Below are 17,701 nucleotides of genomic sequence, written 5' to 3'. Positions count from 1 at the left end.
AAAAAGCTTCCTTGACAGTTTGTTGACAAAGGATAGACGGACAGAAAATAACATGCCCGCGAATCAAAATCCGTCGCATTGGTCTCTTGTCACGTGTATGGTCACGCGAGTCTCCGAACATCGCTAGATATTTATATGTAAGGGTACGGAGTTCCTATATTGCCAGGAATAAGCCACAAAGTCTCTCGAAAAGTGCGGTTTTACAAAAGAAATTCCCCAAACTGCCATTTCTCTTTATATCAATATAGATATTCCATGTGATTCAACGTAATGATTTTAGAAAAGTGTATGCGGATCCGGCCATCAGGCAAGAAGAAGCCTCTTTAATTGGGTTAATAACAGTATAAAAAAAATGGAGAATCAAATTAGACAGCAACATGTCATTTCTATCTCTCTCTCTCTCTCTCGATTTCCTAATTAAACATCGCGTCACTCAAAGAGCATAGAATCCTCATTTCTGGTTCAATTCTGCAGCTCTCGATGCTAAAGCCTCAATTTCATTTTCGCTATCATTGATATAATTTATTGCCATGGAATTCAAATCAGTACCGGCTGGAACAATCAAGTCATTTGGATTTTGAGGATCACAGCTATTACTTTCAGAGTTTTCATTTGCTACATATTCTTCATCATGATTCATCTCGGAAGATGAATCAAGCAGATTGTTTTGGGACTCATGAAGATCAGTTGAATTTTTCGATTGAGAAACGCTTGCATTAACTGGCGAGGTATTATGATACAATTTCTGATATTGACTCCGAATTTTTTGAACCATGGTGGTACTCTCAGGTTTCAAATCTTCCTGTGTGCTCAAATCATCGGTATTGTGGTTTCCGTCATGAATATCCTCCAGCGCAAAAACATCACCCAATGAACCACCAATTATATAAAGAATTATTGCCATGTAGCCACTGTAGTAATTGCAATACATTTCTGCCTAATAAAATTACCAATCAGAAAATACAATATTCAAAAAGCTGAATGTTAAGTAACATTTCAAACCAGAAAAAAAAAAAAAAAAAAACCTTTTTTCATCTAAGTGCGTGAAAGTTCTAACGATACACAAAAACCAAATTCATCTAAAAAAAAATAAACTAACGTTAATTACTACTAATATTATAGAGACATAGATATGGAGGGGAAGAAAAAAAAAAGGAAAAAATAGAAATACAGATCCTAAAATAAACAAAAATAAAATAGGATAAGGTAAATGAGTAGAAAATATTTTAGAGGTAGACAACTCAGAAAGTCAAAACATGCTGTCCGATCACACGTTTCTTCTAATCTCGCAATGAGCATCTCTCACTTCTATAGCGATGTATGAACCTTGTAAGCTTGTCTTTATTCTATATTCATTGCTTTCAATGTTATTAACATGGTAAATTTCGGAATCCTTCAAATTGTTGAAAATTCTCTTGTAAATCAAATTGAAAGGTGCCACACCGGTAAACTTAAACGAAATTTCAACTTCGTCTCCTTCTTGAATATTTTCATCATTTGGATTAACAATTTCCACCGATGGTTTATCATGGATTATCACCCTTGAATCTTTCCGTTGGGCAGAATCAAGTTCCACAACACACTTGAATACATCTCTAACTGAAATAATTTCCAATACACCAGGTTGAACCAACAATCTTTTGAAATCGAAAAGATTTTTCACAGTGGCGGTCTTGATATCGTCATTGAAAAGATATTGAATTTCAAATGGACCAGTTCCGTGAAGTTTATAATCAACGTATTCACCAATACACAAATCAGATCCAGCAGTGACTTTGCTGATCTTTGGGGTGTCAGTGATAGAAATCATAACTTGGTGATCCAACAACACACTACCTGCATTATTAGCAGAAATAGAGTTCAATTCTTTAGATTGGATTGGGAATTCGTCCTTGATGCATCCCTTGCCATCAATGACCTTCTTAACCGTGATAAAGTGATTGCCCAAAGATAAATACTTGAGAATCTCCTTATTCAAGTTAACTGTGGATGTATTGATATCTTGGAGAACAATGCTATGGAATTTATTGAAATTTTCATTGTACACTTCCAAATGGGCTTCGAATGGTGCATGTCCTTCTAATTTAAGAACCAATGGATCTAAGAACTTAGAGTTTTTGCTGTTAAAGTCAGACGACAACACCAAATTATTAGAACAAGTTTGCAAAACTTTGCTGGAATCTCTATACAAGAACTTGGCATTAGGAACCGGAATAACATTTTGTCTAATCACCTGTTTTTCAAACATGTAGCTTCCCAAACTTCTCAAATCACTCTTTGAATAAATCGCGTCGCTAATAGAGGTGAAAGTGTAGGTATAAATACCAGTCAATCTCTCACTAGGATGCAAGTCACCCAAAAGATTAATAGAGATGAAATTTGACGAGACTTTGATGCTCTTTTGTTTTCTCGCACCATTTGGCAACTCAATATTGTAGTCAACCACAAAAGGTGCTTCACCTTTAAAGAGCAAGTCGATGACATTATGATGCTCATTCAAACAGATATCCCCTTTAGCAAAAATATTGTTTGACCTTTTGGTAACCATCGAATTCTTGGATTCATTGATAATCAACTCTGGCTTTGAATAATATGTCACATTATAGAATGAACCCTCATCAACTTTCCCAAGACACAAATTATCCTTCACGCCAGTGAGATAATAAACCCCGGCATTGGATACTCTAATATTCGAATTCAATACTGCTTTATTCTGGTAGTTATTGAAAGATTTCACTAAAGTATCCTTAATAGTTTTTCCATCATAATCAACGACCTTATAAGACAATTGAACATTTTTTTCTCCGACTAATTTGATAGGCAAATCAACGTGTTGCCCGTCCTTAATCTTGATGTTGTAGCCCTTTGTACCCTTCAAGGTCACAACTTCGCTTTCAAGAGTAGGTTCAAATCTGGCAAATGGAAGCTCCTTTTTGATGTTTATATTGATGTCTTGACCATTTAAGAGGACAACACAATTGGACTTATCTTTTATAGATGTCAAAGAAACAACATAGTTACCACCTTTTGTGAAAACAGGAAGTTTTAAGTTATAGTTATTCAGATTGATGGACTTAGCAGTATAAGTCTTTCTTCTGCTAGTTGCTCTTTCGGTGATATCATAAGTAATTTCAAATGGGGCCTCCCCGTTCAATTTAACCGGCAATATTTCGCTTTCTGAGCTCAAACACAACCTCTTTTCAAACGCACCATGATGCTGACCGTGTCTGTCTTTATTATTAAACAAGTCTAAAAACATAGCGTCTGGCTTGGCTCTCATTGATGTTTTGAATCTATATTTTTCAATCGGCTGCAAATCAATAAAGTTTTTGTAAATGTTATCATGAACTGCGCTGAACTCAATTTCGTAATTACCTTCATGTTCAGGCTCATAATTGTATTGGAATCTATTGGATGATTGAACTTTCAATTTCTTGGATCCTATCAATTTCTTTTTGCCATTATCAATAAATTGATAATTATTAACTTTAACTTCAAACGGTGGGATACCAGTCAATAATAAATCAAAACTCAATCCAATTTGGCCTAAGCAAGTATCATTAATAGAAGAGCTTGATAACACCGACAAATAAGGTTTGAAAGCTTTGAAAATATCAATACGTTTACTGGTGTCATCTATGAGACCCGGACAATATTTCAAATCAACAGATTCTAATTTATATGAACCAGGGTTTTCGGCGATGAATTTGAAATCATTAGCGGTATTAAATTCGTAATTTTCAATCAAAATCTCTCTTCTTCTCTTTTCATTGCTTGAATCAAGAACATTATCATTATTGTTGATATAAGTTATGTTAGCATAGATTGGTTCAAGCTTCTGCAACTCTTTGATATTTTGATGTGAGTTGTAATCTAATCCGTTGATAACCAACTTCAAATCCCTAGATTCTTTTTCAATTAAAGGTTTGTTTGGAAGGGTATCAATCAATTTCAACTTTGGAGATTCGTAAGCGGTAGAGGTCTGATATAATTTCTCGTTTTTTAAATATTCTTCTAATGATGGATACTTAGACGAATATTTTGTGTTGTATTCTAATTCATAGATACTCGTCAAATTCACCACATTACCAAAACCATCTTCAACTTCTTCTAAAATATAGGAGTAATCACCTGGCTTCTTGACAATTTTATTGATTTTCACCTCACTTTCGTATGAGTCTGACCAGCTGAAAAAGTTTTCAAGTTCTTTTGAGTTTAATTTGCGCAAGAAATCACTAACAGAGAAAAACTGGCTTGATTTTGAGTCCCAAACAGAAGCTGCTGTGACCAACGGTGACTTGAAGTCCCTTGAAGCTGGTTGCAATAACTTTTCTTCGACAACCTCAATATGCTCATTGAACATCTTAGTGTACTTGACCCGTAAAGGTGGAACACCATTAATGTTAATCTTCAAGTTATTATAATCCCCAATACATTTATAATCCTTGTTGGTGATAATATCTTTGCTGTCTTTGACGTCAAATATTCTTGCGTTTGGACATTTCGAAATAATCATATTGGAACTATAAACTTTCACTGGCATGTTCTTCGCATCAACTACTCTACCAATTCTGTAAAACCCTGGTTTATCAAGAGTTAATTGTGCAAAGCTAATTCTTGTGAGATCAATTCCTGGTAAAATAGATTCAAAGTCAGCGTGTTTGTCATTGGTGTAATCGCGCCCGTTTACAATCAAATCTTTTCTCAACAAGGCATTAAACTTATGCTTATCGGTTATCATCACAGATTTAATTTGTCTTTTGTTATAATTAATAACTTTGGTATTATTTTCATAATCAGTGTAAATAAGCTCAATATTTGAGATTTCGTTTGAAGAATTGAATTTAATAGGGACTGTAACTAGACTTGGAAGCGTTGGGACATTTTGCTCAGAATCAATACAATGGTTCTCCCCAAATGGATTGAAGTGGAAAGTTGATTTTGGCAAAATATTAATCGTTTTCTTCCCTTTGAAATAGTCACTGTCTGAATGTTCTAAGTTCCCGAGCACTTCAACATCACTGGCAATATCATCGCGATGAACGTTAGCCAATAAACCACTGTTAGATCCCGGAGTTTTAGAGATCTTTGAAACACCATAGATAGAAACAATAAGTGGGGAAAACACAGTTGTCAAGTTACATGACAAGAAAATTGTGAAAGTTGTGATCATTATTGACTGAAGAAAAGTGATGAATGGATGAAAAGTCAATGATGGAATTCTGAAGATCGGTAGTAGCCAGAGAAACAATGAGTCTATGACAAAGAACTTTAGTATGAAAGCAAACTGGTCATACTCATACTGATTTTCTGTGGTTTTCAATATTACGCACTGTTGAATTTTCCATGCTTGTATCAATAAAAATATTCCTATGAAGTATGCTTTCTGTGATGCAACATCTATAATATTTGAAGGAATTAAGGGTTCAATTGGCTTCTGAGCTTGAGTCTTGCCCACCGACCCGCTACTCTGCGTAGCAGGTACTTTGTTGATTCTGTTAACAAATTTCGAGGAAGCCATTCCTTATTTTATCATTATTTGGTGATGGCGATGGTATTGTTTTTATTTCTATGATTTCTTTATTATTCAAAAGAAGAAATTTTTTGTGTGAGAATGTTGAAGATTTCGCACGTGATAGATCACATGTATGTTTTTCAATTTTTTTTTTTTTATGTGAAAGATAGAGAGATGAGCCAGTTTCCTATTGAAAAGCAAATATGTAAACCGAAGAAAAAACTATGAATTCAATAGTAGCGGGCTATAGTTCTAGTGAGGATGAAAGCGATAATGAGCTTAAGCTACGTGATCCACTAGAGCATTCAGAATTGATAAAACTTGTGTCAAAAAATATCAATAAACATGAGAAACTAAAAGAATATCCGAAAGATGATTTCACTAATAAGAGACGGGCCCTAAATGCTACTATCGAACCCCAAAGTTACGATAATGCTGTATTTGAATTGAACAGTAGGTCATACTTGATCGATGGGTATGCAGAAGGTCCTGATGATAAACAAATTGTTGTCAATGATGCAATTTTACCGAATAAAAGACAGAAATTGGGAATCACAAAGAAAAAAAAGAGTATATGGGAGGCTCCAAGTGAAAGTGAGGAGTTCACTGACGATGAAAATGGCAGCGATGAATCAGAAGATGAAGAGAAAAAACAAGATCATGGTCCAATGGAAAGCGATGTTGCGGAGATACAAGTTTCCAATACAAAATTTTTTGGCAAGTCTGAAACTGATTACCTTGGAAGAACATATATGCATGTACCTCAAGATCTAAAAATCAATTTATTGAAAGATCCAGGCTCACAGGAATGCTTTATTCCTAAAAAACAAATATTCACCTGGGATGGACATGCTGGAGGGGTTACAAAACTTCAATTCATCCCTAGAAGTGGTCACTTACTATTATCTGGTGGTAATGATTGCAATATACATTTGTACGACACTTTCCACAATAGACCACTTCTTAGAGGTTATTATGGTCACAGAAGACCAATCAAGGACTTGAATTTCAATACCGCCAATGTTGGAAAGACTTTTGCAAGTTGTGGGTTTGATAGAGTTGTCAATGTCTGGGACACCGAGGTTGGGAAGATTGTTACTAGTTTGAAAATGAAAGGAGCAATTCCTAATACTTTGCAGTTTAACCCCAATAATGAAAACGAGTTATTGGTTGGTCTTTCCAATAACAAGATTGAGCATTATGACTTGAGAATACCTTCATCCAATTCTGACCATATTATCCAAACTTATGATCATCACTTGAACGCTATTAATTCTTTAACATTTATTTCTGAAGGAAAGAGGTTTTTATCAACTTCTGACGACAGGTCTATTAGAGTTTGGGAACTAGGTATTAATATTCCAATTAAGTATATTGCTGATCCAACTCAATTTTCTATGCCACGCTCAAGAATCCATCCAAGCGGGAAGTACTTTTCCACTCAGGCAATGAACAATAAAATAATGGTATATCAGGCACATGAAAAGTTCAAGCAAAACAAGAAAAAAGTTTTCGAAGGCCACGATGTTGCTGGGTATGGGATTGATTTTACTTTCAGCCCGGACGGAAAGATTGTCATGAGCGGTGGATCTACGGGGAAAGCATATTTCTGGGATTGGAAAACCACCAAGATGTTAAAATCTTTCCAAGTGGATAAGACAACAATTAGTTGTATTGAGTCACATCCTCAGGAGACTAGCAAGGTGGCCATGGCTGGTTCTAGTGGTAAAATTTTCTATTGGGAATGAGTCTTGCACGTATTATTCTGAATTTGAAATGTTTATTCAACTAGCATTGTAATATTTTTCCTGTACAATTTACGATTTACAATTTATGATTAATGACAAAACCCCAACTTGCTTGTAAGAAATATTGTACTGGTCCTCGGATTGTGATCCGGGAAATCCAAATCATCTCAACTTCATAAAGGAGAAAACAGCAGAATATGTATACTTATCAGCAGGGAGCTGAAGAAGAGATATACAATAGGACATCTGCTCTCCGACTTACTGAAAGCTCAAAATACACCCATACCTAGCTGGGGTTTCCCAAAATAGATGTGAATTAGCTGTCAAATGCCAATAAACCGCGCGGATAATTTCTTGAGAACCTCCGGTACATGCACCTGTCAAAGTGATACTCCTGAATAAAGCTGGTCTAAAAAGGGAAAAGAAAAAGAAACAAGACAGCAGGCATAACAGGTTTGACACTTCTGCAGCCTAACTTTATATGGGGTCCTTCTAAAAGTTTGTACTAAAATACATCTCGCACCCCAAATATCTGGCACACACGTCAAACAACGGACCCCGTCCCAAGCAGCCCTCATGTCTGTCAGACAAAATAACATATCGATATTTTTTTCATCCTGCCAACCTGGTTTTCCAGTCTAGAAAAAATGTCATTTTAATTTGCACATTTCGAAACCAAAAAGAATACTACATCAAGAAAGGACATCAATGTTGTAAAATTTAGAATATAGGTATATCATAATATAAAGTGTAAACTATAAAAAAAGCGTGGAATGCGAAAACAGAAACAATGTAAATATAAGTAGCGTCATAATTGTTTGATCATAAGTTCATGGTCTTTTGGTGATCTTGGCACGGACAGCCTTGACTTGAGTGTAGTTGTCAAGGGCAGCTTCACCCATTTCTCTGCCAATACCAGATTGACCGAAACCACCGAATGGAACACCATAGTGGAAATCGTTGTAAGTGTTAATCCAGATGGTACCGGAGTTGATTCTGTTGGCGACATCAATGGCCTTGTTGAGGTCAGTAGTGTGGACACCACCACCCAAACCGTATTGGGAGTCGTTAGCCAAAGCAACAACTTCATCAACGGTCTTGAACTTGCTGACAGTGACAATAGGACCGAAAATTTCTTCCTTGACAATTCTCATGTCTTCCTTAACATCAGCGAAAATGGTTGGTCTGACGAAGTAACCCTTATCACCATCACGCTTACCACCGGTAACAATACGAGCACCTTCCTTTTCACCAATATCAACATAACTCAAGATCTTGTCCAATTGCATTTGAGAAGTTTGAGCACCTTGGAAACTGGAAGAGTCGAATGGGTTACCAACCTTGATGGCATCGGCAGCCTTCTTGAATTCTTCCAAAATGGTGTCGTAGATACCTTCTTGAACATAAATTCTGGAACCAGCACAACAAACTTCACCAGAGTTGAAGAAGATACCAGTGACCAAGTTCTGAACAGTCTTTTCAACATCACAGTCGTCGAAAACGATATTTGGAGATTTACCACCCAATTCCAAGGTGACCTTCTTCAAGTTACTTTCGGCAGCAGCCTTCATGATACGCTTACCAGTAGCAGTAGAACCAGTGAAAGCAATTTTCTTAATATTTGGATGGCTTGAAATTCTTTCACCAACAGTTCCACCGAAACCTGGAACAATGTTGACAACACCGGCAGGAATACCAGCTTCCTTAACCAATTGAGAGACGTACAAAGCGGACAATGGAGTAGCTTCGGCTGGCTTCAACACAACAGTGTTACCAGTGGCCAAAGCTGGACCAATCTTCCAAGACCACATCAACAATGGGAAGTTCCATGGGATGATTTGACCACAAACACCCAAAGGTTCTCTTCTGGTGTATGAAAAGTGAGTGTCACCGGTTTCAATAACTTTACCGTAAATCTTGTCGGCAAAACCAGCACAAGACTTGATGTATTTAGCGGCAAGGCCGACGTCACCTCTAGCGTTCGCGAGAGTCTTACCGTTATCGAGAGATTCGATACCGGCCAAAACCTCGGAGTGCTTTTCAATCAATTCACCTAATCTGAAAAGAACTTCACCTCTGCTGATTGGGTCAGCAGTTTTCCATTCAGAGTTGAAAGCCTTGTAGGCAGCGTTGACAGCGATGTCAACATCATCTTCTCTGGCTTCATAAACGTGTGTGATTTCTTCTTCGGTAGATGGGTTAATGACTTCGAAGGTCTTTCCTTGTCTAGATGGAACAAACTCGTTGTTGATAAACAAACCAGTTGGTTGTTCGTAACTGACACCATTTGGCAAAGTGATTGGGACACTGAGTGGCAAGTGAGAGTACAATCTGGAGGTGGATCTGAGGGCAGATCTGGCAATTGCTTGGTTCTTAACCAACTTCAAGGTAGCGGAGGAGAACATTGCTAGTGTAGAGAATAAAATATAATGTGGATGAAGAATTGAAAAAACCCCAAAGTTTGGAAACAGTGGAGCGGATTTTCCCAGGAATTTATACCTGGTATGCCGAGCCTCGGACTACCTCCACAAACAAAAAAGAAACACTCCATGTTCAGACGCCCATGCAGTTTTTTCCAGGTGAGGGGCAGTTATGGTACAACCCCCACTCTGAGCGGGGTATTTATTTGCAAGCTTTGGCTTATTAATTACGGGAATATGCATAACCATACATATACATGCATAACTGACGGAATACGGCTGGGAGGTTGTGTCCATCGGGGTTTAGGCATTGTGCGTGGGATGTTTTGGCCAGCAATCAAAATTGGAATCAGGATACACATTGAGTACAGTAAAACCGTTTTAACATTAACAATTGTTTTCATAACGACAATTGCTTTCAAAGTAACTCAAAAATTATAGTATTTGATCAAGTGGTTGTTGTGGGATGTTGAAATATGTTCTTCGGTGATTATCAATTATGATTGACCCGATGATATCATACCTGGGAAAAAAAAAACTGCATCTCAAAGTAACCATTACAATCTTCCTTAAGGATGAGAAACAAAAAAAAATAACCACTGGGATTAGTGACGTATTTCACCTTACTAGTTGGACACATTTTTGTCCACAACCTCAATCCCTGATGCAAATATCAAGTTATTAAACTGGAACAAGCAAAAATTGAAATTGCGGACCTTGAAGTATCGTAAGCAGAAACAAGTGACTCCGTAGTCTGTAAAAGCTTCAAACGGTTGATCAATACAATAAGCTTAGTAATCTCCCCCTCACGTAGGCGTTTTAAAATTGTTGTCAGCCCATTAAATTGTTCTCATCTGATGTCATTTGTCTTAACTGGATCACCATCAAGAAAACAAATATAAATTTTCGGAGATTAGCAACATTTGTAGACACAGTTTAGCCTAGTCCTTCTACTGAGTATTTACAATCTCTTGAGTTTGTTGTTGTTGAGAAAGTACTTCTCCGCTCTTTTTGGTGCAGGGAAGTCCGAAGTTCGCAAAGGCGAGTTTTGTAAGAAATATGGCCGCGCCTCCGCTCACTCCGGACAGCCGCTACGGATCATCAAATGAATAATTCCGGGGCATATCATGTGATTATACCAGCATCCGGTATCCGTTGACATGCCCTTTCACCTTTTTTTTTACGGGGTCCACCATCGTATGCACCACCAGAATGGCACCTTGATTTACTGATTTATTGACGACTGAATAAGGAAACAACTACATTATTGTTCACAAATGCGATACCCTTATTTCCCTGTCATTAAGTTTTCTAGACTTATCGGTGTAGATTTCTTTGTCTTGGTAATTCTCTAGTTGTGAATGTTATATACTCCAGATTCAGTATACATTCCTATATCCGACTCTCGGGCTCCACATATTATGGAAGAAATAGAAGGATAATATTTAGGATATAGTAATTCTAATGCATACAAGTTAGATGGAGATTTAGTAGAAAGAATATTAAGCTTTATTATGAAGAGATAAGCTTAGAGTTAACTAAGAAAATGCCAATAAACAGTCAACTGTTCCCAAGCCAACTTTATCTGCTGTTATGCCTAATACTTTGCCTAATCCTACTATTTTTGCACCCTTACGGAGCGCAATTAATGGAGAGCTCTAGTTAAACTTAACATTATTTAACATATATTCTCATCAAATGGAATAGTTTTATATAACTTATCTAATAATAACTTACTGTGTATATTCTAACAGGCTAATGTCCGTTTTCTTCTTTTCTCTTTATCACCTTATAAGTAGTAATTAGACCCTCTAAAACAAGTTATATATTATGATAATCTTAGTGAGTTAATTCGATACTATTCGGATCAAATGATCAACATCCCCTACCCCATTCCCTGGATGCGGATTTCATCCAAGCAGTTTCGTATTTTATTTTTTTGAAAAAATGGGGTCCACCTTATTATCACCTTATTATTCATCACCTTAACTCCGGACTATATTAGCAACAAATAGATATTGGTTTTACCACCATCTTAATATACTATTAGATAGGCTCAAATATAGTAATTATACTGCTGCTTAGAAATTTTTATAGACCTCTGTGATTGAATTTTGTTTATATTTGGGCATTCCATGACAAAATATAATCTCATAGGCATGCATACTTAATGGGTGCATACACCAAATGCCATAGGCGTCCCCTAGGGTTTGTTTGAATATTCATAAAAAAAATTATTTCAGGAGATGCCCCGGGAGAGAGGAAAGATCATGCTATATTTCAATCAATAGCCGAATGCTTCATTTAGGATTCTTGAACCCCCACTCCAAAATCCAGATCAAGCAAGCAATCATCTATGAAATTACAATAAAATACTGCTAGAATGAGAGTATTTTTTGGGTTGTAAACTAGTATATTACCGGGATGGTGGTGTTAAGTATAGTATTATACGCGGGATAGAAAGTAAAAGAAACCTCGGAATAGATCGAGCTGTTCGAATAAAGTTGCATTGAAAGGAATTGTAACATCATGACTCCAGAAGTATCATTTCTCTTTAGTTATGGATTGTTATAAAATATTTACTCAAATTTTTATTCGTTTTCACTTCATAATCTCTTTTCTTCAAATTTTAACAACTATGAAACTTACAGCTATGCAAATCAATTAATAATTTTATGTCTAAGAAAACATTTACAAGCATAATTTCTAAAATAGCTTGAGGGTCAATTTTAACATAAACTTCCGCCGGGAATGTGGTCGCTAATTATACTGTGCACATACTAACCCTCCGTACCGAAGTCACGCCGGAGAATAATGATCTTTAAGAACTAACAGAAGTGAGAGTCCCATCCTTAATCATCACTCTATCTCATATTCAAACGGAAATGGGAAGCAAAGGGTTGAGATCAACCTGGTTAGTATTAAAAAAAAAATTGTTACGAGCCCGCGATAGGGTAAACAAACGATATTGAAAATCCTAAAAGTGGCGACACAAGAACAATCATATCGAAGTAAAGGAAAGCGATATCGTTATAATCTCTAATTAATTCCCTGATAATATCTCCCGGAGAGAGGTCTATCGTTTCGCACTTATATTATTTGAAAAATAACATTCAATCTATTCAACAATGTCCAAGGAAGATCAAATACCTGCCGCTCCGGTTGCCACTCCAGCAGCTGCCGCCTCCAAACCTGAAAAAGAAGTTCAAACCTTAGAGGAGGATGATGAGTTCGAAGATTTCCAGGAGGAAAGTAAGTTAATTATATTTGCCTAATATTTCTTATATATTGTTATATTTGTTATTTGCTGGTTACTTCATTTTTACTAACCTTTCATATTAGCCTGGCTAGATGAACATGATGTGGGCAAGCAAGACCAAGGTAAATTGTGGGATGAAGATTGGGATGATGAAGATGTCGAAGATGACTTTGCCCAACAGTTGAAGTAAGTATAATTTGGAGAGAAAAACAGAATTCTTATCTTTTTTGCCTTCTTGTTTTATCAAAAAGCGATTAGCTTTGTTACTAACATTTTCAGATCTGAATTGGCTAAAGTTCAAACCAAATAATGAGAGTGGCAGGTTATCTCTTCTCAATCGATAATAATGATAAAATATTGATGGTTGGGATTGTCAAGAAGGGATTTTATTATATTATTGTATCTTTTTTTTTATTTATTCATTTTACTTGATATTTTTTATTCAAGTCTCTCTATCTGTTGATAATTTTGATTTATCAATGTGTAATATTACAGAAATAAATATGATTCATACGCAAGGACGAAAAAATTAAAAAGGCAGCAAAAAATGGAGTAAGAATAGATTATTATGGATTTGAAAACCCCTGATAGAAATATGCTTTAAATTGAACTGAATAATTTATATTATCATCAATTAATATAAAGGGAAGTCGCATTATAGTGGTTCTCAAAATATTACACGTGACCAAAATCATGAATTTTCCAGTGGCAAAGAAGATTTCAAAATGCCAATCGGCGAATTTGTGTTAACGTCGTACTTCTAGTAGTTCCCTTCCATTATAATATATATATATTTATTCAATAAAGAAAGAGAAATTTAAAAAATGTCAACATTGGAAGAACTTGAGGCATTGGATAACCAAGCCAGCACTGAAAAACCAGAAAAAAAGGAACAGAAGGACAAAGATGAAGACGATGAATTGTTGAAGGAAATCATGGAGGGCACCACAGGTGATATCAAGAACAGAACCAGATTGTTGGAGAATGATATTAGAGTCATGAGATCTGAAATGCAGAGATTGGCCCATGAGAAGGCGTCAATGATGGAAAAAATCAAGGACAATAGTGATAAAATCGAAAACAATAAACAATTACCATATTTGGTCGGTACCGTGGTCGAACTTTTAGACGTTGAGGCCGAACAAGAGGCCACTGAAGAAGGTGCCAATATAGATTTGGATTCTACCAGAGTTGGTAAATCGGCAGTTATAAGAACTTCTACCAGACAAACCGTATTTTTGCCTCTTGTCGGGTTGGTCGAACCATCTGAATTGAAGCCAGGCGACATCATCGGGGTAAATAAGGACTCTTACTTGATTTTGGATAAATTACCTGCAGAATATGACTCGAGAGTTAAAGCAATGGAAGTTGATGAAAAACCTACTGAATCTTATGCGGATATCGGTGGGTTAGAAAAGCAAATTGAAGAATTAATTGAAGCAGTGGTGTTGCCAATGCAGCAAGCCGACAAATTCACAAAATTGGGTATTAAGCCTCCAAAGGGTGCTTTAATGTATGGTCCTCCGGGAACTGGTAAAACATTATTGGCAAGAGCTTGTGCTGCTAAGACTAATGCTACTTTCTTGAAGTTGGCTGCCCCACAATTGGTGCAAATGTTCATTGGTGACGGTGCCAAGTTGGTGAGAGATGCATTTGCCTTGGCTAAGGAAAAGGCTCCTACTATTATTTTCATTGATGAATTGGATGCCATTGGTACCAAAAGATTTGACTCTGATAAGAGTGGTGACAGAGAAGTTCAAAGAACCATGTTGGAATTGTTGAACCAGTTGGATGGTTTTGGATCTGACGACAGAGTTAAAGTGCTAGCTGCCACCAACAGAGTTGATGTTCTTGATCCTGCCCTTTTGAGATCTGGTAGATTAGACAGAAAGATTGAATTTCCTTTGCCGACTGAAGAAGGTAGAGCCCAGATTTTACAAATCCATGCTAGAAAGATGAAGTGCAATGATGATATTAATTGGCAAGAATTGGCAAGATCAACCGATGAATTTAACGGTGCTCAATTAAAGGCGGTGGCTGTGGAAGCTGGTATGATTGCCTTACGTGGTGGTCAAAATAGTATTAAACACGAAGACTTTGTGGAAGCTATTGGTGAAGTCCAAGCCAGAAAGTCAAAATCTGTTTCATTTTATGCATGAACTCGACTCTTTATCGAATGTTTCTTGTTTTGTCATCCGCTCTTTAACAATATTTTATCATTATCATTTTTTACGATTATTGTATATCTAGGTTTGTTTTTTTCTTAATTCCAATAAAAATTTTACAATTATGAATTTTTAATTATAGGATTCAAGTATTCTGACTAATGAATCTATTGTTCCATGGAAAACCGTTTACCAAGCACAAAGTCTTGCTATTTCATAGAAACATTGGAAAAGCCATAAAATTAAGATTTTCATAATCAATACAACTAAATTATACAAATATATACTATACAAAGATTGCAGTGACAAAAAGGAAAAGAAAAAAAAATTGTAATAAAAATAGCAGCAATTTGGGAATATAACAAAACTGATTACCAATTATTTTTCAAAAAAAGCAAGAAAAATTAAATAAAGATAAAAACTCACAAACATCACACTGAAGAGATATCAAGTCTAGACAAAAAAAAAACACGTTTTCATAGAAATCGCAACTATAATTCTTGAGAAGCTTCAACATGCTTCTTCTTCTTCTTCTTCTTTTCCTTCTTTTCCTTCTTCTTCTCATCCTTACCTTCTATTTTGACCCTAAGGTCAGACTCTTCTGGGAGGTAAGGATCGATTGGAGTTTCGACAATGTACAGGTGGTTGATACCAGACATGTTCACATCACGACCTTCGGCCTTAGCTACGGAATAGTCTTCCTTTTCCTTGTTGTAAGAAACCATTTGAAGATCGTATTGTTCTCTCCATTTGGCTTTTTCTTCGTCATCCAACAATTTCCATTTTTCAGCAATGGCCTTGGTCATGTCATTTGAATATAATTGAGGCAAGTTCAATTCTGGACGTTTTTCACCAAGCACTTTACGACAGTAGCTGCTGAAAGCAAGGTAACTCGAAGGTGGCTTCTTTGGAGCGTTTGGATCGACATTCTTCTTCTTTTTGGTGACAACACTTTCTTCTTCGGTCTCTTCTAATTCAGTGGCAGAACGTTTGAGGTTGATGGCACTACCAGTAAGACTTTCAAAAGCAGAAACAAGCTCTTTGGAGAAGTCAGTGTCGATAGTAGCGTCGACAGCAGCAGCATGGTTGTAGAAATCAACAGTGGCCTTAGCAGCAGTTTCTGCAGCTTTGGTAAGTTCAAATAAGGCAGCGACAAGCTATTGGTTGACGCGTTAGTATTTATCAGCATCGATATTCATCAGAAATATATCTCAAAAAAAAACCAAAAAACCAGGAGAATGAAAATATCGGAGTGACTTCAAATATTCTGTTGAATGATGGCTCAGAGTATCAGATATGTATATAACTTCAATGTTTGTTTACATTTACTGAAAATTCAATCTGATACGCGTCTCAATCCATTAAATGAAAAGTGATCACACCAATAATAGTAGTAGAATGAAAACCTGTCCTGAGATATATTTCTGATATTGCTAATAAAGCAGTTATACGTACGCTATCCTTTGCTTCTTTCAAATCCTTGGTCATGATGTATTTGGTTGGTGAGGATAGTAACCAGAATATGTGTTGTCTAGGATTAGGCGATTAAAGAGGCACAAATATTCAGTGCGAAGGGCCGGCGACTAGTGGTCCAAGCAAATCATCCGTTGCCTAAAGGCCGGGAACCCTTTACTGAAAAGATCCGGGTAACGGTTTGATATAAATAAGACAACTTTAAGGAGATGAGGCAACTTTTGGTTAGGAGAATCAAAGTGCTTAACATATTCAAACTCCTTTTTTTAAGAGATAGCCAATTACCAAGCGTTGGTGTACGTGTCCTTAATTATGTAACAATGTTGGTAGATAGTCCCTAGATTATTGAGGGGTCGGTTGCATAATAGGGAGATTTGGGTAGACACAGAACACTTGAGGGACCACCTGAATGTGAGCTCTAGATGAAATGTGCTGGGTAATATTAATAAAACCATATATCTTGAAGAGAAGCATTAATGGAAAATACCTCTCGTGGGTCAACTAAGCACCTTATCATACATGCTTACAGTCAACATGCAAGATAAGCAGAGAGAGCGCGGGAAACGTCAAATGAGCCGCTTAAAGACGAGCTTTATGATTGTTCTTTTTTTGTTAAAGATATTTTACTCCAATATTATGCATATATAGAGAAAATTTAAGGGAGTAATTTTTAAAAAATAATTGATATTGAAATATAATAATGTATTAATTTCATTTTAAAATGGCGATCTTGCCTTGCGATGAATCTAAGCATGAAATTTGTCCACTGAAGCACTACGCTTGATACATACGCCTCAATGCTTTGTTTCCGGTGGCACCAGACAAGAGAGTATCTCCCCTCTATGTAAAAAATAATTAAAACCTCCTTTTATTTGTTTTATTCTACATGGGTAATGTAATTAGTGGCTCGAAATTACTGCTAATCTACTCCACACTAATTCATACTCTCAACCAGATGTGTCAAGATTATCCTGTGTTTTTTAATAGGAGGAGGATGACCAAAATTTTCAGACAGTCCACAGAAACCAAGAGGTGCTATAATTAAGGTAGCCGATATATTATAAAAGTAGATTATTGAGATTATTGAAGATTGCATATGTATACCACTATTCAAAGACTGG

At 36.4% G+C, this 17,701-nt stretch overlaps 7 protein-coding genes across 7 annotated transcripts; 3 read left to right on the top strand and 4 right to left on the bottom strand. All coding sequences in view use genetic code 12, as the record gives it.

The window, feature by feature from the left end:
- Positions 1-451: 451 nt before the first annotated feature.
- On the bottom strand, positions 452-931 carry DASC09_052790 (uncharacterized protein; the record flags this gene model as incomplete). The annotated part of the gene is made up of 1 exon (XM_064998878.1): positions 452-931. The coding sequence occupies one exon, from the start codon at positions 929-931 to the stop codon at positions 452-454; it is 480 nt and encodes a 159-aa protein (XP_064854950.1).
- Positions 932-1,267: 336 nt separating this feature from the next.
- On the bottom strand, positions 1,268-5,521 carry POM152 (Pom152p; the record flags this gene model as incomplete). Its single annotated transcript, XM_064998877.1, has 1 exon — positions 1,268-5,521. One exon carries the CDS (start codon positions 5,519-5,521, stop codon positions 1,268-1,270), a length of 4,254 nt encoding a protein of 1,417 aa, XP_064854949.1.
- Positions 5,522-5,739: 218 nt separating this feature from the next.
- On the top strand, positions 5,740-7,263 carry CDC40 (Cdc40p; the record flags this gene model as incomplete). The annotated part of the gene is made up of 1 exon (XM_064998876.1): positions 5,740-7,263. The coding sequence occupies one exon, from the start codon at positions 5,740-5,742 to the stop codon at positions 7,261-7,263; it is 1,524 nt and encodes a 507-aa protein (XP_064854948.1).
- Positions 7,264-8,093: 830 nt separating this feature from the next.
- Positions 8,094-9,668, bottom strand: DASC09_052760 (aldehyde dehydrogenase family protein; the record flags this gene model as incomplete). Its single annotated transcript, XM_064998875.1, has 1 exon — positions 8,094-9,668. One exon carries the CDS (start codon positions 9,666-9,668, stop codon positions 8,094-8,096), a length of 1,575 nt encoding a protein of 524 aa, XP_064854947.1.
- A 3,143-nt stretch (positions 9,669-12,811) lies between these two features.
- On the top strand, positions 12,812-13,252 carry SEM1 (proteasome regulatory particle lid subunit SEM1; the record flags this gene model as incomplete). Its single annotated transcript, XM_064998874.1, has 3 exons — positions 12,812-12,935; positions 13,026-13,128; positions 13,222-13,252. 3 exons carry the CDS (start codon positions 12,812-12,814, stop codon positions 13,250-13,252), a joined length of 258 nt encoding a protein of 85 aa, XP_064854946.1.
- A 514-nt stretch (positions 13,253-13,766) lies between these two features.
- Positions 13,767-15,101, top strand: RPT5 (proteasome regulatory particle base subunit RPT5; the record flags this gene model as incomplete). The annotated part of the gene is made up of 1 exon (XM_064998873.1): positions 13,767-15,101. One exon carries the CDS (start codon positions 13,767-13,769, stop codon positions 15,099-15,101), a length of 1,335 nt encoding a protein of 444 aa, XP_064854945.1.
- Positions 15,102-15,598: 497 nt separating this feature from the next.
- On the bottom strand, positions 15,599-16,595 carry HMO1 (Hmo1p; the record flags this gene model as incomplete). The annotated part of the gene is made up of 2 exons (XM_064998872.1): positions 15,599-16,264; positions 16,563-16,595. The coding sequence occupies 2 exons, from the start codon at positions 16,593-16,595 to the stop codon at positions 15,599-15,601; spliced, it is 699 nt and encodes a 232-aa protein (XP_064854944.1).
- Between the last annotated feature and the right edge of the window lie 1,106 nt (positions 16,596-17,701).

The sequence above is a fragment of the Saccharomycopsis crataegensis genome, assembly GCF_037102585.1.
Source record: "Saccharomycopsis crataegensis DNA, jcf7180000000087, whole genome shotgun sequence".
In the NCBI taxonomy this organism is placed as follows: domain Eukaryota; kingdom Fungi; phylum Ascomycota; class Saccharomycetes; order Ascoideales; family Saccharomycopsidaceae; genus Saccharomycopsis; species Saccharomycopsis crataegensis.
Note: the sequence above shows the minus strand (reverse complement) of the source record. Positions and strands in the feature narration are given on the sequence as shown.